General features: G+C 37.3%; 1 protein-coding gene across 1 annotated transcript in view; it reads right to left on the reverse strand.

The window, feature by feature from the left end:
- Positions 1–1494: 1494 nt before the first annotated feature.
- Positions 1495–21555, reverse strand: part of THEMIS (thymocyte selection associated) — a 190538-nt gene continuing 170477 nt past the window's right edge. The window contains exons 6-7 of the mRNA XM_042939787.1: positions 14808–14955; positions 1495–3165 (exon numbers count right to left, since the gene is read on the reverse strand). Coding sequence (XP_042795721.1) covers positions 3134–3165; positions 14808–14955 — 180 coding nt within the window. The 3' untranslated portion in view covers positions 1495–3133. The remainder of the gene's footprint in view (positions 3166–14807; positions 14956–21555) is intronic.

Consider the following 21555-nt stretch of genomic DNA (forward strand, 5'->3'; position numbering starts at 1 on the left):
TATGTGGATCCTGAGAAACTTAACCATGGGGTAGGGGAAGGAAAAAAAAAGAGCTAGAGAGGGAGAAAGCCAAACCATAAGAGACTCTTAAAAACTGAGAATAAACTGATGGCTGATGGGGGGTGGGAGGTGATGGGTATTGAGGAGGGCACCTGTTGGGATGAGCATTGGGTGTTGTATGGAAACCAATTTGACAATGAATTTCATATTTAAAAAAATTGAAAATTAAAAAAGCTGAGTTGAATCTCTTGAATCCCTTCTTCACTTTCTTATGACCAACATACTGAAGATAAAATAAATCATATCATAACTGTATTGGCAGAAATCCGTGCCATCCTCAAAGATTTGAGGATATATAGTGTATTAGACAGAATCAATCCTTAGGGAGAAAATAAAATAAAATGTGGAAGGAGATAGGAAGAACCAGGTGGGGTTGAGGTGATAGTTTGAGACAGTGTGTTCAGGGCAGGCATTTGTACAGAACCTGAGGAATATCTGGGCAAACTACTTCCTGTGGAGCGAAAGCAAATGCAAAGGCCTTGAATCAAGACCGTCCGGCCATGTTTGATGGGCAGTGGGGAGGCCAGCATGGCTTGAGCTCAGTGAGTGAGAAGAGGCCAGAGAGGTGACAGCAGTAAATCATGTAGGATTTTGTAAATCATTGTAGGAATTTTGGCCTTTACTCTGAATGAGGTGGGAAGCAATGTGGCATGAAATAATAAATGTTTTAAAAAGCTTCATGCTAGCTACTTCATTAAGAATAGATTGAACGTTAGCAAGAATAGGAGAATGGTGACAGGGTTAGTGCAAGTAGAAGCAGTAGAAATGATAAAATTGTGGAAATGTTTCTGTGGCAACATCAGAAGAATACTTTCATTCTATTAGATTCAGTTTTTAGTGTTCCAGCTTATTGAGATATATTCCTACGAATTTTATATATCCTCTTTCTTTTAGAAGTAACTTGTATCTTAAGCCTTTGGATAAACATCCAGAAGTCTCATTAATGTTGACTTTGATCTTAAAACAAACACTTTTTATATTAAAGTCCTGGTTTTAAGAGCCGAACACATCTCAAAAAAGAACATTTTCCTTCTTCCATTTCTCACGCCTTTCCATCTCCTTCCCAAAACTGTTTACCTGATTTAATTAGGAAGACGGTAACATTCATAATTGGAAATCTTGGCAGCTATCCATACAGCCTGACCATACTGTGAAATGTGGTCACTGGGACCATTGTTACAGGCTCCTGGTTGTGGCAGACAGGGGCAGGAGGACAGTATCTCTATTCTCCTGGCTTCTCTAACATAGGCGGCCTTTTTCTTACTAGTGAATAACTGGTTTCAGTTCTAGTTAAAAATTTTAATTTAGTTGTTATATAATTTAGTTATATAATTTAGTTGTTATATAATTTAGTTATTCCACAGTTAAACATGACAAAGGACACACACACACACACACAAATACAAATTAAAATTAGAAAATTTATTTCCAACCTTCCAAAATCTTCCATAGATGAACATGAAGTTGATTAACAATTTTTAATAGCAACAGAGCTGGAAGCATAGTACCTATAAGGATTTGTATTGTTAGAGATGTTTATATATGATTTCCACTAGAAAGACCTTGATAGTTTATAACCAAACTAAGACATGCATTGTCTTGATTTTCTAATCAAAGAATTGTACTGACTAAAAGTACTAATTTAATTGTTCTCATATAGCAGATAAAAACCACTAATTATTCATTACTATTTGAAAAATAGAAAATTGGTCTGTGAGTTTTATGAGTTTGCCAACATCGATGAAGTGAGAAGGGACTTTCTGTGGAATTTAATAATCAAAGGTGAGGACATAAGCTTTTTGCAAAGTTCTTGTTCTCATGGGCATAAACCAGCAACATAAATAAAAGTGAAACCTTCTCAGAAAATTTCAGAAGTTGTAAATAACCAACTGTAGCATCACATGAAGTCACTAAAACAGTCTTTAGGGTATTGGAAATCAGGATTCAGTTCCACTTAAAAAGAAAAAAAAAGGTAAGAAGAAGTAAGCTATACCAGTTTATCAATAAAGCATTGTGCGAAAGATCTCTTACTGTAGGTTTTTTTTTTTTTTCTGTTGAAGAGATGTTTCATGATTTGTTGTCTTCAGAGACTCCTTGGTACTAAAGCAATGAATAATTGCTATACCCAATAGAAAATAATTATGATATAGGAGATTAACTAACAGTTTTTGTATAGAGTATGACCTATGAACAAAGTCCAAAGCTTGCCAATAAATTCCTGTGTAACTAACAAGATAACTTCTCTGTCTCTTCATTTTATTAGAGGCAAAATAATATGTCCCTGTATACTCAGTACATAATGATACATAAATGAAATGGCTTCACTATAATCCTAACAAGCATTCATCTAAAGGGTTATCTAGTATACAGTACATAAAATAATAAAGCATATTATCTGATCTTTGGTGATATCGTAGTCATGAACTCTGGTTGTTAGGAGGCAGGGGAGAAAGTTATAGAAAATTCCTGTGACTCATGATAGCTTTGGGGGCTAAGCCTCAAACATACTTATTTATAAACAAACTGAAAATGGGCAGTCAAATTCATTTTCACAGCTCCCAGGGAATCAGATAAGAAACTTGGGTATTTTAAATCACCCTCAGATATAATTATTTTTTAAGTTATTTTTAGCAGGAATGATGATAATTCTAGAAAAATTCTAGAAAGAAACCAAATTCAGAAACACTGAAAATATTTGGTGGGCTTTCAACCTATTTTCAACTGGTTCACCTAGAAACTGAAATATAAAATTCATTTTCAATTGATTCATGGTTGGCAGGGGAAATAGGAATCACAGAAAGTGTGTGCACATTAAATAAATATGTCCTAAATAACAATAAAACCATATATACAGATTTTGGCACAACAGAATAGATTATGTGAATTCCATATCATAGGTTTCTCTTTGAGTATTATCTGTTAAAACTTTTAAGGTTGTGTTTTTCCTTTGCCATGGCCAGTCAAGTTTCTTCTGAAGTCTGTTGGGGAATAGTTGTTTTCGGCTTGAAGGCTAAGCTTACTTTTCCATTGCAACATTTATGTTCACTGCCCAGGTGGCTTCAGTTGCATCTCATTACTTTTGATGTTTTTTACTTTTGGAGATTTCTATAAGTAAAGAAAAATAAGAAGGGTTCATCAGAAATGTGTATTGGAAATAGCCAGGAAAGAAACTACGTGCTTTCAAATACTGTTTATAGTATACTCACATGCATATATGTTTTGGGGAAAATAATTAGAAGCAAAACAAGAGGAGGCAAACAAACAAACAAACAAACAAACAAAAAGCCAACCAAAAAACAAAATAAGACAAGGAAGAACTATAAGCTCTTCAGGAACAAGATACATATTTCTATGAGGTAGGAGACAATACCTTAAATTTGTAGTGTTTTTCAGTTTACAAATTGCTTTTCTTTGCATTTTAGTTTAGAAAAACTCTATTATACAGGCTATGTAAGGTAAAAACAACAACAACAACAAACCACTGAATCCACAGTGAAGAGACTTGCCCAGCAATCACACAGCTAGTAAGAGACTGAAGCTTGATTGTGCTCTGAAAGTGTCTGATTGCAGACCCATCACCTCGGCTGTGACATGAGGCCTACAGAATGGAGCCCAAACCTAGTGGAGTTCCAAAGACTGCACAAGGGGAAAAGAGTACCTATAAATGTTAAACTGAAGAAAAAGTACCAGGTCCCAAGCGTAAGCAGAATGATCTACTGTTTCTGAGGAGCACATACAGATTTTCCATTAACGTAAAATAACACTGTATCAAGCCCTCAAGTAAAGCAAGCTATACCACAGTAGGGATTCTGTCTATGTTCAGGCAAGACACTTCATTCCTTTCCATTACGGCTTTGGGGAGCATGGGGGCTGGGAGGTTTAAAAAAATTCTACTAGCATCCACTATAATGGTCAAGAGGTACAGAAAACCTGTCATCTCCTTTGCTCTCCCATACCTCCATTGTACTAGTGATCTGTTGAGTGCTAGCCATGTGGCCCTGAAGAGGAACACTTCAAGGTTCTTGACTCTGAGCTCTCATTAGCCTATGACTTCTTCCCTTCCTTCCCTTCCTTCTCCTCCTTCCCTTTCTTCCTCTCTTTCCCCCTCCATTTCCTTCTTTTCTTCTCCCTCCCTGTCTTTTTCCTTTTGTTTTTTCCCTTCTTTCCATCTCTTCCTCTCTCCCTCCCCTTCTCTTTTCTCTCCCCTCTTTTCTCCTTCTCCTCCCTCTCCCTCCTCCTTCTCCTTCCTCTTCCCTCCCTCCCTTCCTTTTCTTCTTTCCTTCCTTCCTTCCTTCCTTCCTTCCTTCCTTCTACATACTAGCTGTATAACCTTAAGGAAGTTACCTAGCCTTTATGTGCTTCATTTCCTCATGTTTAAAAAGAAGAGGGAGTAAGGGATAATAATTCCTATTTTACAGGGTTATGACAAAGATTAAATTAGGTAATAGATGCAAAGAGTTTTACATTTAACACTAAAGAGGTTTACTGTCTCACCAACTGTTAGCTATTTTTATTACATGTGTGAAATATAAAGACAAAGTATAGTTTTGTGACATCTGAGGAGCTCACAGACTAACTGGGAAAGAAGAAAGGAGATGTCAAAGCAGAAAGAAGTGGAATTTCTCCACACATCATGCTAATTTCTCTGGAAGCCTCAATTTATGTTCCTGTGTCAACATCTCTCAGTGCTAACTGGGGCGGGGAGCTGAGGGTAGGGGGTGGGAGGGGGGTAGTCAGTGGCCTAATGAGAGAAAGCCTGGATTCCATGCGCTTATGATTTCATTCTTTCTCATCACCCGCCAGTCCCAACTTCTACCTTTAGATTTTTAGGTCTTCCTCACATCTCAAACAGCAATAAAACTACACACTGTCAAATATACATTATAGATGAAGGAACACAGCTTTTTAGGCAGTATGCCCAGATTTAATTCCCACTTCTATCACCTACTATCTTTATCTGTAAAAAGGGATAGCAACATTATTTCTCCCTCACAGTACTGCTTTCCTTGTGGGAAGAAGGGGGCAAGGGCAAATGAAATCAATATATTGTGATATAAAGAAAGGGAATCTGAAGAACGAGGTCTGATTCCTGAGTCTAAGACTTATGGACTGTGTGTCTGGAGGAATCTCTGAATTCCATTTCTCTATCAAGGAATGAGTTGTGATAGTAATAACTGAATCATAGAGGTGAGGAAATATCAAACGAAATAATGGATCTGCAAGTGCTTTGTACAATGTAAAGTGCTACAGAAATATTACCTGTTATTACCATCTCATATTCACATAAAACTATTTATAAGCCTGTAGTCTGAAAGTTCAATCTGTCATCTTGACAGTTATTAGTCTCATTCTCCCTTGTCAATAAACTGATTTAAGATAGTACATAGTTAAGCAGAAAAATGGGAGGTGAGGGAATTAGAATAATCAGGTTATCTCAGTATAAAATAATAGGATTTAAATAATCTTAGTTTGGAGGGGACCTTACAAGTTGCCTTTCCTTGATCGAGCCCAATCTTCCATCCAGCACAAGAACGCCTCAAACAACACTTGGGTTCTTGTGGCCAGTTCAAGTTGACAGAGCAGATTTCACATGGAATAGAAAAGGAGTTCTTTATTGTATTAACTTTTAAGAATCTCAAAATGTACAGGAACTGACTTTTCTGACAATTGTTTAGGTTTTAAAATTCAAACTGATTTAAAAGCTTCAACTCTTTTGGCATTCATCAACCATTCCTTTTGGAAATGTCACAAACTTTATATGGAGGTGATGTTTCTTACACTGAATTGAATATTCACTGATGGCTTTTGAATTCACATTTACTTAAATGACTAAATTAACTGAGGGATGTAGAATCATGTACACCCCTTGGAGATCAAGCCAAACACTTCATCCATAGAAGAACAGGTAAACAATGCAGTCTTGTTTTGTTTTTCTCTCTAAAAAGTATTCTTTAGTAGTTAAAATCTACATCTTTGTAAGAATAACCTATTATTCAATCCACACAATAAAGCTTTATATAGGTAAAATCAGATGAATTTTTTGAATGAGAAGATTAAGGTGAAAGAAAAACATCCATTTCCTTTTAGTTTAGAGGAATCAAGTTCAAATTCAAGTCTATCTAAAATTGCTTTACATTATCTTCTAATGCTGATCCTTCCTAAGGAGTGAATTTGAACCACTGCTAGTCACACCCTGCTCATTTTCCCTTTGGGAAACTTTGGGATCCAGTCTCCTCAAATTGCTCAAGCTGATGATGAACAGTAGAACCTGCAGAAAGCACAACTACTTCTTAGAGGAGGCAGCTCAACTGTGAAATGTGGCTTCCTGGAATCTCTTCTCAAGGTTTTCAACTGGATTTTCATCCATTTACCCATCTTCATATCTGTATCTAACCTCTACTTTCCTTAGGACCTTTTGTAATTAAGTTATTGGCTGAGATTGAAATAGCTGCTGTATTCTTCCTATCATCATATTTCATCATTTTCTAGGGGTGAGTCTTATATTTATACTCATGGCAACTATTTTTGCACACAAGAAATGTTTCATAGTTGTCACACATTATCCATCAAGCCCAAAATGGGAATCTGGGGCTCATTTCTTTGTTCAAGAAATATTTATCAAGAGAGTCAGCACTCTTTTAGAATCTAAGGATAGAGCAAACCGATAAAAATCCCTGCCTCTATGGTGCCCTCATGTGGGGGAAGGTGACCCCTGGTCAAAATAAAAAAGTAAGGTGTATATAATATGTTGGATGGCACCAGGGAGATAGGCAGCCCCATACAGGAAGGTTATAATTTTAAATAAAGTGTTTACAGAAGGGATCACTAAGAAGCCAATGGTTAAGGGAAGACTGACTGAAGACAAACCTAAGTCCGTCACTCTCTGGGGGAAGATTATGCCATTTGGAGAAAACAGTCTGTGTAGGTGTTGAGGATGCAGCACACTAGAGTTTCAGAGAAACAGTTGGGAGGCCACAGTAGCTAGATAGTGACAAAGGGGGAGAAGTAGAAAGGCCATTGGAGGGTTTTGAGGAAAGGAGTTACATGATCTAAGGTTTTTACACATGCACTCTTGGCTGCTGTGTTGAGAATGGACAGCATGAGGCAAGGGCAGAAGCAGACTGGGGCACCTGGGTGGCTCAGTTAGTTAAAATGTCTGACTCTTGACTTTAGCTCGGGTCAAGATTTTGCCGTTCATGGGTTTGAGCCCCACATTGGGCTCTACGCTGAGAGTGAGAAGCCTGCTTGGGATTCTCTCTCTCTCCGTCTCTTTGCCCCTGCCCCACACATGTGCTCTGGGAAGAAGAAAGAAGGAAAGAAAGAAAGAAAGAAAGAAAGAAAGAAAGAAAGAAAGAAAGAAAGAAGCAGACTGACTAGGAAGCCAATACAAGAATCCAAAAAAGAAATGATGATGACTTGGATTAGGTTGACAACAGTGAACATGGTAAAAATAAATAGTCATATTCTAGATATTGCTTGAGGATAAAACCAGTAGGATTTGCTGATAAAATGAGTGTGATGAGTGAGAAGAGAAAAGTTGTCCATAATTCTTCCACTGCATTGTTTTTCAAAGTGTGGTCCAAAGAACCTCCTGCCTCACAGTCACATAAAATATACGTCAAAATAGATTCCTAGTTTCTACCTGAGAACTACTGAATTAGACTGTTTAGAGCAGAGGTTAGAAAACTTTCATTCTAAAGGATCAGAGAGTAAATATTTTAGGCTTTGCATATGGTTTCTGTCAAAATCACTCAACTCTGCGGATACAGTATGAAAGCAGCCATGGGCAATATTAAATGAATGAGTGTGGCTGTTGTTGCAATACAATGTTATATAGACATTGAAATTTGAATTTCATGTAATTTCCATGTCACAAAAATATTTTTTCATTGTCTTTTTCTAACATTTAAAAATGAAATAACAAATATTCTTAGCTCATGGGCATACAAAAACAGACAATGGGACAGGCTGACCGACTCACTGCCAGTTTGCCCATCTTGCTCTAGACAGCAGATTCCAAGGATATGTATTTTCCCCCAAGAATATGTATTTTTAAGATGCTCATAAAGTGACTTTTTTATGTGCAAGAACTTAAGAGAATCACTGCAATAAGTTTTGAAAGTTACTGTCGACTGTTCCTTTTTCCTTTACTTTGTTCATTGGTGAGAATAAAAAACGTTCCTTTAATAAAACAAGAACTAGAATTGGTATGAAATAATGGATAAAAGAAAGATTCTCATGTGCCAACAAGAAACATGTTTAGAAAAAAAAAGGAGAAAGGAAATTTGAAATGATAAGATTGAAAGTTATTTATGAGGATTTTCAGAGAATTAGGGAAAGACTCAAAAGTATATTATTTAGAAGTAAATTCTATAGTTAAAAAAATGCCTTTACCATTAAAAAGGATCAATTGATGATTTGTGCATGACTCCATAAAGGTCAAAGGCAGAGGTCACCACACAGATTCAGGCTCCTGGTCTATACAAGTGAAGATACTGTCCTCAGTCTGGAGAAAACTATCATTTTGCCACATGAAAGAATATCACCTATTGTAAGTTGGACACCATGCATGCAGCTTAGTTGTTAGGTCACAGTTGTTAGGCGTTTACACCATGACATCTCCTTTTTTCACTTGATCATCTAATGCTTTGATTGCTCTTTCTTTCTAGTGTCACACTCAAATCACAAAAAACATGGGGGAAACAAGAAAAAAACTTCATTTACTTAAATGGATCTGTTAATCATAATCATAGTACAAAAATCATTATTCTCGGCTTAAAACCTGATTTTGATTTTTCATCTAGTATTTCTCAACTTCATCTCTACTTTTCTAGTATATTATTATCTTCTTAATCTCAAGATTTAATTCGCCAAAGTTTTATTTCTGAGACTGAATCAAATATAAATTGATAATTTTTATTTCAGAGAAAATAATTTTGGAAAATATAACTCAAATGCAATGTACAGTCCTAATAGATAGATCTAAAACTATTAGCAAAGAGCCTTTGGGTACCTAAAGAATTTACTGGTGAAAAAAACAACAAGTTTCTAAGTGTTTAGCAAGCATTGTGAAATCTAGATGAGTGGAAATGAGAAGAAAAAGAAAATGGAGTGGAAGACAAGACTTCAAACAGGCTATCTCAATAATATATCTTGGTCTAACACTCCTGACAACTAACAGCTAGAAGACATATATTTCTTCAAATCTCTAACAGATTCCTTGGTATACTCACATGGTTAAATATGATGCCACAGCAATCAATATAGTGCTAAACAAAGACTGTTGATTGACCCTATAATAATAATAATATTTTAGTGTATCCTCTGTGCCAGTCTCATTACACAATTTCATGTGAGGCAGGTATTTTTATTCTCATTTTACAGATAAAGAAACAAAATCACAAGAAAATGTGACATTCATTCAAATAAGAGTTCAGCCTTGGGTCTGTCTGGTTGCAAAGCCTGAATATTTCCCTCTATAACTCACCATCTTGCACAATGTTTCCCCAGTGGTTAATGTTCCTGTCCAGCCGCAGATTGAGGAGAGAATGGAGTGAGAAGAAAAGAAAAGAAAAAGGTTGCTTTGCCTAGAGAACTGCTTTTCCCTTTCAATATGGTATATGATTTTGCTTTTACAATTAACATTCTGCTGATGAGATTTCCCATTGGTGAAGGCTGACGAGTCAGATTTTCCGCGAAGAGAAAACACTGCAGGAAATAAATTAATCTCTGGGGAAGATGAGGGGCAAGGCTGTCAGTACTCACACAACTGCCTAATAGGAAATGATATTTCAAAACTGTTGAAAGAATGAAATGACTGTGGGTTCTCCTTCCAGCATATTCTTAAACATTTAAACCTTCTGAGAAGAGGGAAATGGGTTGCTATAAAATGAAGAGCAATCTTACAACATTTCACTTTAGGCTGTCAGTACTTCCAAACTCAGATAGTATTCCCTGGAAATGTCAGAGGAATCATACCGGTGTCCTTGTTTTGTTTATATTATGAAAAATCTGCACTGACGTTAAATAGAAGGATGAATGATATACCAGATTTTTTGATTACCAGTTTGAAATTACAGGAACAAAACAGATGAACAGAGGGGAAGGGAAGGAAAAATAAGATAAAAACAGAGAGGGAGGCAAACCATAAGAGACTCTTAAATACAAAGAATAAACAGGGTTGCTGGTGAGGAGGAGGGAGGGGAATGGGCTAAATGGGTGATGGGCATTAAGGAGGACACTTATTGGGATGAGCACTGGGTGTTATATGTAAATAATGAATCACTGGGTTCTACTTCTGAAACCATTATTACACTATGTGTTAATTAACTTAGATTTAAATAAAATTTAAAGAAAAGATAAGCAAGTAGGTGTCTTTCATGGAATAAATAAATAAATAAATAAATAAAATTGTCCAATATTTTATATAACAGATTTTCCAGTCTTCGAAGTAAGGGTAATTATTGTGCTTAGAATTACACACTACTTACAATAACGCTGAATTACTGAAGTGTTCCTTTATTAAAATTGAGAAATGGAAATATGTTTTATAATATCTAAAGTACTATCTTTTGATAGCATGTTTTCATTCTTCAGTCCGGGTCTTTAATACAGAACACCAACTTTATCTAACTCTCAAAGTAGTCCCGATAGATAACTGCCTCATGTTTCATTTCTCATAATACAAGTAAAATCTAAAGTTGAGATCAAATGTTAAGGTTAAATTAAAGCTCAATATAAAAATTTATTTATTTTCCGATAGATCCATTCTTCATCTGTAGCTTCTACCTTGACTTCAGTGATGAGTTTTTTCCACGGAACTTGTTTTCTTTCCCCTGTTTAATTGACCACAATATGTAGGTTCCTACATGTGGTGAATCACTTCTATGTGACTTTTGCTTACAGATGACCAAAGCTGCATGCTCTATGATATCAGAATAGGCCACAGAATCTCATACTTTCAGAATTGACAGGGCACAGAGATTTTTTGGTGTACCTCCTCTTTTGGTAAGGAAACTATAACTCAGAAAAATGAAATGGCCTGTGAAGGGCAAGACATCTGGGTATGGCAGAACTGGAACTAGACCTCAGGATACCTGTTTTTTGTTTTCTGACCTAGGGGGTCTTCTCACTCCTTGACAAGTTGAATTTATTATGTAAGATGAGTTGTGGCATGAATTTAATGTAAAGATGGAGGAATAATTAGAAGAACATAACTGAAGTGTCAAAAGAAAGGACATTCCAATTGATAGCTTTGTTCAGGAGAATATAGAATTTGCTCAGTAGAGCACATTTATGCAGGGCAAAAACAAATAGGCATATTTAAAAGATTATCCTTTCTGGCAAAGAGTGCAGTTTTTAGAAAGACACAGAAGGAGGAAATCTTTGTTCAGCCAGTCAGATCACCACAAGCAATCTCTGCAATTAATGAGTTGACCTACATTATAGCCAGATCCTTTTCACAACTAAATGATCATCTTCTGATACCAAATGACTTTGCCCTTGGCTGAAGGAAGCCACCTTACCCACAGTCCTGCCCCCTTCTTGGAAGCCTCGATATCCAATGACTGATAAAGACCTGGCCCCTCACCCCAAAACAGGACAACTCTGAAGAGCCATACCAGCTCCAGGCCTTCTGGTGGGAACAGCTAAGGTCTCTGTTGTGACTGTATTATGACTCAACTTCCCCCTCTGCCTAGACCTGCTTTTGTTTCTCTGCCATATGTGTCGTTCCCGAGAGCACTCCCAATAAACGTTCCACATGCAAGCCCACCCAGGGAACTAGACATGAAACAAATAGCTTAAAACAAACATTTGTACTTAACACACGTCGTCTACCAAAAATAGCACTTTAACTGAATAAACAGTGAAGTCCTGTGCTCTTCCTGAGCTATTGCAGCTGACCTAAGATGGGGAAGATGTCCATTAGGGAGGGTCAGGGCTTTCCTGTCCCTGCAAAGTTGCACTATATCTTGGACTCAGAGGAGTCAGGGTCTCATCTCCAAAGAAGGTTTCCAATTGACTCCCAGGCACATGGGATTCATAGGAGCCATGAATTTCCCAGGAGGATACATTCTTCGAAGGAAAAAAAGCGCGAGCAGAAACTCAGAAACCACAAGAGCCACAACAGGTGGTCACAGCCAGCGCTTTGCAGAAGACACTGTCTGGAACCAAAGTTTTTCTTAGCGATCAACTCATAAGGATGAAAAAGTTAGTTATAATAGCTATGATTCAATTGGAGTTTATTATGTCCTATACCAACTTTAACCTATTTTATCTAATATAGTCTCCAAAATAGCCTATGGTGTAGCCCTATTATTAATGCAGTTTTACAAATAAAGAGCTAGAGACATTAACAAATTGCTCATGATACACAGCTAGCAAGTGGGAGCCAAGATTTAAACCCAACAGTCTGAGTTCAGACTCCAAAGGTTAAGCACTTAATCATCCCACTTTTAGAGGACTGTTCTTTTAGTAATTTATGGACAAAACTATGTACAGGCTTAATAACAAAGTTCCTAAAATAAGATGTGGGCATTGCCAACCTGCCAAGCAACCAGAGTGAGTCAAGGACCCACAGAAGAAGGTCATGCAGGAGACTGGGGGAAGCATTTACATTGGCTGCTTAGGGAAGAAGAGCCAGGCCAGGCAGCACGGCTCCTGAGGTAGAATTTATTGCTCCCCTGGCTGCAGCAATGCAAACTTTCATCACACGATGTGCATGCAGCCATTCACAGCAAATCTTCTCATTATTTACGTTCAATTCTAAAATAAAGAATTCCTTTTAGTGTAATGATTAGATACATATTTGAATTGGTTCTACTTCATCTAAGTGGAAGAACAAGATTTGGGTGTCCAAAAGGAGCAAACTGGGAGAAGCAGCACCCCTGTCTTCGTAAGATTTTTGCTTTTGTTTTTGCTTTTGTCTGTGATGTGCTGCAAAAGACTCTAAAACTGCCATTCTTACCAAAGAGAATTTAGGAAATTACTGACTTCTGTCGAAGCACTAAAAAGAGGGGAAAGTTCGGAAAGGGTATCAATCTGCTTGTCCTGATCTCCGTGGTGGCTCCTGGATACTCAGAGATGAGCTATCTCTGGTATATGGTAAATATTAAGTAGAGATCCAGTGAGTCTTTTTTTTTCCAAATAGAGAGACATATATTACAGAAGATAAAATGGAATTTGAAGAATTATATTTCTGTGTTATCTAACTTTTGTATTTTTACATATGGAATTGTCATACACTTTAATTCATAGTGAAGACAGCTTATTCTGTAATTGATTGTAATTACAGATGGGAAAGCAAATGAAGATATTTCCCAGATAAGCGGACTAAACAATTTCTAAATAAATGTATGTTGAAATTAACCTAAGTAAGGAGAGGTCAGTTTACCGTTCTTAAATAAAGTTAGGAGTCTCACTTGCTTAAAAACACTACTTTAATTCCAGGTGTTCTTTTTTCTTAAGCCATCACTTAGAGGCGACATCTTCAAAGCAGGTGCTGCCCAGGTCTGTGACATATTCTGCACGATTCATGCAGGGTGCAAAGCTGGGGCTGTCCAGTGCCATCCCAGGAAGAGGCACACACAGGGGTAGATCAGATAAGTTTTCCAATGATTGAAACATAAACTTTGATCTTGGGAATTTTGTTATCTGGTATTTTGTAGGATCCATAATCTTAAGGGGAAAAAGTTTGCAATGAATTAGTAATGGCTTGAGACTCAATACACTGCAGCAATATTCATTGCAGTGGTTGTTTCTTTTATAGTCATGCTTGATTAGTATTTGAAATTTGCAGGAATTGCAATATGCATGGTTTTCAAAGCCCTTCACAGAATTTCATTTTTATCAGTCAGCAAGAGTCAATGAAAAGGCAATAAGAAAAGCTCTATGGGATATTTTTATAGGAGTGTCAAAAGTCAGTAAGCTAACTACATGAAAGAACCCAGATTGTACAGACAGAGTTTGAGCAGAAACACTTCAGAGACGTTATATCTAGTATTTTGACTTTTACATGCCCTTGGAGAAAAAAAGGAGCGCTAGCTACAAAACCAAATACGGAGGGGAAAGGAACAAACCATATGCTTAAGAATAATTACTGTTTCCATTTTCCTACAAACGAAATGTGAAGTTTCAAAGATAAAGTGTAATAGAAATTGAGCTGCTTTGGTGTGTCTAAAATATTGCCAAGAAAGAAAATTCTCATTTCCCTTGCTAACTCATCCCAGATTTCTACAATATGGAAGTTAGTAGCAACGCTATCAACTTCTCCACAAGTCCATTTGTTCTTGTTTTGCTTTTAGTAGAGATGAAAAATATCAGATCATCACCCCTAGAAACAAAACCATCATAATTCACATATACATTAGGTTACTTCTTTGACACATCTTTAAATTAAAGACATCTCAGTTGCTATAACCTCTTCTCAAGCCATTAATCCTTCTTGTTAATTCTAGCAAAAATTTAAAAATATTATTGTCATGATAATACAAGCAATCTTAAAACACATCCTTGGCCATGAAAACCATAAATGAAGAGAATAAAATAGAAATAAAAAATAAAAAAGAACAGACTTATTGTGAGTGTCTAATATTACGCTGCACTTAAAACTACATCTCAATGAGATTTGCAATTCAGGCAGTCACTTTGAGAGAGCCATATATTCCAAGCAAAGTGGTAGTAACAATCTCTAAATTATGCATTTGTCATGTGGGCAATTAAAACCATTGTCACGTGGCTTAACTAACCTGTGGTTACATTGGTGGCTGCTACGACAGTTGCCCCACTCTTGCTTTTCTCTTTCTCCAGATCGGCCGAATCATTTTGACAGCCAACTGGTACTTTTGAATCCAGGCCAGCTTGATTTGAGTGCAGTTTCTTGTCTACATGGAGACTCTGAAATGACACAGGCCAGAATGATTGATTTCACAAGTAAATTATCAGTCCAAAATAAATGCTTCCCAGAGATATGACAAGGATAAACATTTATCATATGGCAAGTTACGTCTGTATATCTGAATCAGAACATTTGAAATGTCAAAGTGAGTTACAAATTACATTTTCATCAATATATTTTGGTAATCTAGGTGTGGAATTTTTTAGGCAGTCTGAGTGACTAGAATAAGAAGTCATCTGAGACTCAGAAAATCATCTTCAAATCCTGTTTGTGTACATCATTTTCTTCTTGTGAAGTTTATAAGATATTTCTCATTTAACACATTTTCACTCAGTTTTTATTCTTAGAGTTAAATTCTACAGCATTTCATTATGTGTTACATAATCACATATTGTATAATGAAGAGCAGGTTTCATTTCTGCGTTACCTGTGGCCTTTATGTAAAACAAATCATAGCATCTACTTTAAATTAAATCATATTTTATCAGCATTATGCAAACTTGACAAAGCTTCTCTACTCAATTTAAGAATAATAATTCCTCCTAACAATGAATTATTAAGGCACAACATCAATGGGCCCTAAAACACCTCTCACATATAAGAGATGTCAGTGTTTGATGTAATACTGACATATTGTATGCTTCAAAAGAATCATCAGATAGGAGCAAAAACTAGAGACCTAAACAGGAAACTGAACTTTCAGCACTTTGAACCATATTCAAATTCAGACTAGAATCTCAATTTAGTTTTCAGTTTAAACATGGTTACATAATATTCAAAGATTCATAGAGTCAAAATTAGCCAGTCAACATTGGCCATCCATATTAGCCACTTTGGTTCACTAAGGGATAGGATAATGAACAATTTTCCTTAAGTTCCTCTCGCAGACTGTGTACAGCATTAAGTTTATTAAAAGCTTTATCAAAAGCTCAAATTAAAGGCTTTTAAAGCTTGGAAAAGGCCAATCAGGAAATTAGGGTCCATCATGATTAAGTAATTAACCCAAATAAACAGAATGAATGGTGCCGAGCCTCAGGGATACGTCTCCCAACCCTTAGTCCAGTGCTTTTCACACCACTGTGCAATCCATTTGTTCATTTATCCATTCAATGTGGTGGATTGGTTACATTGATGGCCCCATTTCTCCACCTCTCTCTGTATTCATGTCCTTCATGTAATTTTGCCATGTCCTTCTACTTTGACTTTTGACTTGTCCATGTGACTTCTGGATCAACAGGATATTGACACATGTGACACAGAGACTTGAAAGAGAGTTCCACAATTGGCTTTGCTCATTCTTGTCCTTTCACTACTCCATGAAGACATGCTTAGACTAGCCCACTGGGGGTTGAGTGGCACAGAGAGTAAAGTCAGGTTACCCCAATCATCAGAGCTGAGACAACCAACAGCCAGTAGAAACCCAGACATTTGGGTGAACCAGCCTTGATCAGGTCAGCTGAACTACACAGTTTCGTGGAATAAATAAATGTGGTTTGGCTATATGCATTAGGTTTTGCTGGTGAGTATGCAGCATTGTGTGGCCATAGATAAATGATATATCCAATTTATCTATAGAATCCCAGATACTGGGTACAGTATGAGAATACAAATGTAAATATGACATAGTTTCAGACTTTAAATTGTTCCAACATAATTTCTTAAATTGTTTAAATGGAGAATTAAAATAGAGTGTGGTAAGTCATTTGTAGATAATTCTCAAATTCCTTCTCTACTAACAAAAGATGGGATCCAGGTGATCCTATGGGGGACAACTCAAAAGATCAGCATTTGAATGTCGGTATTGCCCAAATTAAACCGTTTATATTTGACTCATCCACAGCCCAGAAAAATTTAAGTCAGTATGAATTTTTAAATTTATTGTCAGGCTTGTCACATAGTTTGTATTGGCCCATAGCTTTGAAAAGAAGCAGATTAAACTAGTATTTAAGTATTTTTGATATTAGATGCCTTTGGAAAATATATTCATTCAATGACTATTAAATCATAGTTTTTCAGTATTGAGTAATAAACTAGGATAAAGAAGAAATGTGGCTTCTTGTTTTTTCATTTCAAATTCAATCAATATTATTAAAATGTTGAGGGAGAAATGTAAAAATTCATGAAAATTATGTGAATTATAACCAGATTTCAAAGAAGAAACATAAAACTTAAATAAATTTCTTAAACCTGAAACTTGTAACATGAAAGGCTGAGCAGATCAAGGCTGACCATTTGATCATAATGGATCAAGTATTGCACAGGTCTTGGTGGGCTGGGGGCAGACATCAGGTCGGACTGCGGCCCCGCCCACCAACTCCAGTTATACACCACAGCACAGGGGAAGTGCCCTGCAGGTCCTCACCACTCCAGGGACCAAACGGAAGAATTCCCCTCAGAAGAATCTCCAGGAAATAACAACAGCTAATGAACTGATCAAAAAGGATTTAAATAATATAACAGAAAGTGAATTTAGAATAATAGTCATAAAATTAATCGCTGGGCTTGAAAACAGTATAGAGGACAGCAGAGAATCTCTTGCTACAGAGATCAAGGGACTAAGGAACAGTCACGAGGAGCTGAAAAGCGCTTTAAACGAAATGCAAAACAAAATGGAAACGACGACGGCTCGGATTGAAGAGGCAGAGGAGAGAATAGGTGAACTAGAAGATAAAGTTATGGAAAAAGAGGAAGCTGAGAGAAAGAGAGATAAAAAAATCCAGGAGTATGAGGGGAAAATTAGAGAACTAAGTGATACACCAAAAAGAAATAATATACGCATAATTGGTATTCCAGAGGAGGAAGAGATAGGGAAAGGTGCTGAAGGGGTACTTGAAGAAATTATAGCTGAGAACTTCCCTGAACTGGGGAAGGAAAAAGGCATTGAAATCCAAGAGGCACAGAGAACTCCCTTCAGACGTAACTTGAATCGATCTTCTGCACGACATATCATAGTGAAACTGGCAAAATACAAGGATAAAGAGAAAATTCTGAAAGCAGCAAGGGATAAACGTGCCCTCACATATAAAGGGAGACCTATAAGACTCGTGACTGATCTCTCTTTTGAAACTTGGCAGGCCAGAAAGGATTGGCACGATATCTTCAGTGTGCTAAACAGAAAAAATATGCAGCCGAGAATCCTTTATCCAGCAAGTCTGTCATTTAGAATAGAAGGAGAGATAAAGGTCTTCCCAAACAAACAAAAACTGAAGGAATTTGTCACCACTAAACCAGCCCTACAAGAGATCCTAAGGGGGATCCTATGAGACAAAGTACCAGAGACATCACTACAAGCATAAAACATACAGACATCACAATGACTCTAAACCCGTATCTTTCTATAATAACACTGAATGTAAATGGATTAAATGCGCCAACCAAAAGACATAGGGTATCAGAATGGATAAAAAAACAAGACCCATCTATTTGCTGTCTACAAGAGACTCATTTTAGATCTGAGGACACCTTTAGATTGAGAGTGAGGGGATGGAGAACTATTTATCATGCTACTGGAAGCCAAAAGAAAGCTGGAGTAGCCATACTTATATCAGACAAACTAGACTTTAAATTAAAGGCTGTAACAAGAGATGAAGAAGGGCATTATATAATAATTACAGGGTCTATCCATCAGGAAGAGCTAACAATTAGAAACGTCTATGCGCCGAATACCGGAGCCCCCAAATATATAAAACAATTACTCATAAACATAAGCAACCTTATTGATAAGAATGTGGTCATTGCAGGGGACTTTAACACCCCACTTACAGAAATGGATAGATCATCTAGACACACGGTCAATAAAGAAACAAGGGCCCTGAAGGATACATTGGATCAGATGGACTTGACAGATATATTTAGAACTCTGCATCCCAAAGCAACAGAATATACTTTCTTCTCGAGTGCACATGGAACATTCTCCAAGATAGATCATATACTGGGTCACAAAACAGCCCTTCATAAGTTTACAAGAATTGAAATTATACCATGCATACTTTCAGACCACAATGCTATGAAGCTTGAAATCAACCACCGGAAAAAGTCTGGAAAACCTCCAAAAGCATGAAGGTTAAAGAACACCCTACTAACGAATGAGTGGGTCAACCAGGCAATTAGAGAAGAAATTTAAAAATATATGGAAACAAACGAAAATGAAAATACAACAATCCAAACGCTTTGGGACACAGCGAAGGCAGTCCTGCGAGGAAAATACATTTCAGTCCAGGCCTATCTCAAGAAACAAGAAAAATCCCAAATACAAAATCTAACAGCACACCTAAAGGAAATAGAAGCAGAACAGCAAAGGCAGCCTAAACCCAGCAGAAGAAGAGAAATAATAAAGATCAGAGCAGAAATAAACAATATAGAATCTAAAAAAACTGTAGAGCAGATCAACGAAACCAAGAGTTGGTTTTTTGAAAAAATAAACAAAATTGACAAACCTCTAGCCAGGCTTCTCAAAAAGTATTGCACAGGTCTGGTGCATCTTGGTGCAAATCTCTGGCAGATTGAGCATTTTATAAATACATTAGCATTTCAATAATTAAGAACCCACTTTGCTAAATAAAGGCAGTCCCCATACTGGCCTCCTCTAGTGGAGCCATGTCAAGTTTTTCAACCTCTCCTTTTTTTTACTTGTTACAGCCTGGTTCCTATTCCCCAGCCCTAATGTAAAAGGAGTTAGATATGTCTTAAACTGCTGATCCTGCTGTGTTCTCTCAACCTTGTTTACTTAAAGTCAGTCTCTCCCTCCAGTTCCTGGCTTTTCAAACCATCCACAGGTACTAATTTTCTACTTCAAAAAATCTCCACAATGCTCCATTTTTCGCTGACCAAATGCTTTCCATTAAGCATCAATCCCTTCCTCTTTCTCTTCCTTCTTATCTCTCAGATTCTCTCAGATGCCTTCAGAACTTTGCTCCATAGTTTGCAGTTTTCACTACATATTCAACTTTCTTTTAGAACATTGTCACTACCTCCCTACCTTGACTAAAATTCCATTCTCCATTGAGGATAGCACTTCTCCTACAAATGAAGATGCTGCTTATTCCTCCACACTCTAGACAGCCTCAAGTTGATATTCTTTTTTTTTTAATGTTTATTTATTTTTGAGACAGAGAGAGACAGAGCATGAATGGGGGAGGGTCAGAGAGAGAGAGGGAGACACAGAATCTGAAGCAGGCTCCAGGCTCTGAGCTGTCAGCACAGAGCCTGACGCAGGACTCAAACTCACGGAGTGTGAGATCATGACCTGAGCTGAAGCCAGATGCTTAACCGACTGAGCCACCCAGGTGCCCCTAGATAGCCTCAAGTTGATATTCTTGCCATAGTACTGTCCACTGCACCCTTACCTCCTTGCTAAAAATCCCCACTGCTTTGATATTCCTGCCAGCTAGGTAGGCACCATCTCCCTTCTTGTTGGTATCATCCATCTACCAATCTCTAGTCACAATCCATTCTTCATAAAAAAAGACAGGATTATTGTTTTTCCTTCCATCCCCATGATCCTGGATGATGTTCATATTTACAAAGACATTCTATTCAACATCCTGACTGGATCTCCTTATTATGAATGAACTTTCCATTTCTCTCCCTTAGACTTTCACTCCCAGAGCCACACCTGAAACCTGTCATAATAACCTTTTCCCCCTCCAAAATCACTAAGTGTCTTCCTCCCTCACCTAATCTCCTATCTTTTATTGTCTGTATTCAAGCCAAGCTCCCATCTCCAACACTGTTTTTTCCACCAGGACAATTCTTGGACCTCACTGGAACCTGGGCTCCATTGATCATTCTACTTTCTCTATATCCACCAGCATCCAAGGCTCATTTCCCCTTTTTTTCTACACATCATCCATCCCAGTTTGAAAACTTCCATCTGTCCGACTTGATCCTGCTTTAGCCTTCAGCAGCACTTGACATGTCTAGTCACTCCCTTTCTTTGCCTCAAAGTCTCTAATACCACTTTGACCATTCACTCTTAGTCCCCTTTGCTGTTTCAACTTTCTTTACCTACACATTGACTGTTAAAACTTTCTCAGAGTTTTGTTACTGACTGAGCTGTCTTTGTACCATCCTAGATAATTCCAACAATCGTGTGGCTTAATTTACTGTCTATGTGTTTATGACTTCAGGGGTGAGGGAAGATTTATAAAATGAGATGACCAAGGGCTTGTGTGCTATGATAAGTACTCTGGATTCCAATTCTAAATGTGCTTTAGCTTTACAACTCCACCACTATTCCTTCCTGTCTTAAGGCTTGGATCTTCTGTTTGCCTAGAACATTCCTCACAAACTCTTCCTCTTTAAAAAAAAATTTAATGCATTTTTATTTTTGAGACAGAGACAGAGTGTGAGTGGGGGAGGAGCAGAGAAAGAGGGAGACACAGAATCTAAAGCAAGCTCCAGGCTCTAAGCTGTCAGCACAGAGCCCGACGCAAAGCTCAAACTCATGAACTTTGAGATCATGACCTGAGCTGAAGCCAGACGCTTAACTGCCTGAGCCACCCAGGTGCCCCACAAACTCTTCCTCTTTAATTTATTAAGTCTCAGGTTCCTGCAAGTCTCCCTTCACCATGTAGCCTTTAGTCAGCACCTTTGTCTTC

This window comes from Panthera leo, chromosome B2 (assembly GCF_018350215.1).
Source record: "Panthera leo isolate Ple1 chromosome B2, P.leo_Ple1_pat1.1, whole genome shotgun sequence".
Taxonomy (NCBI): domain Eukaryota; kingdom Metazoa; phylum Chordata; class Mammalia; order Carnivora; family Felidae; genus Panthera; species Panthera leo.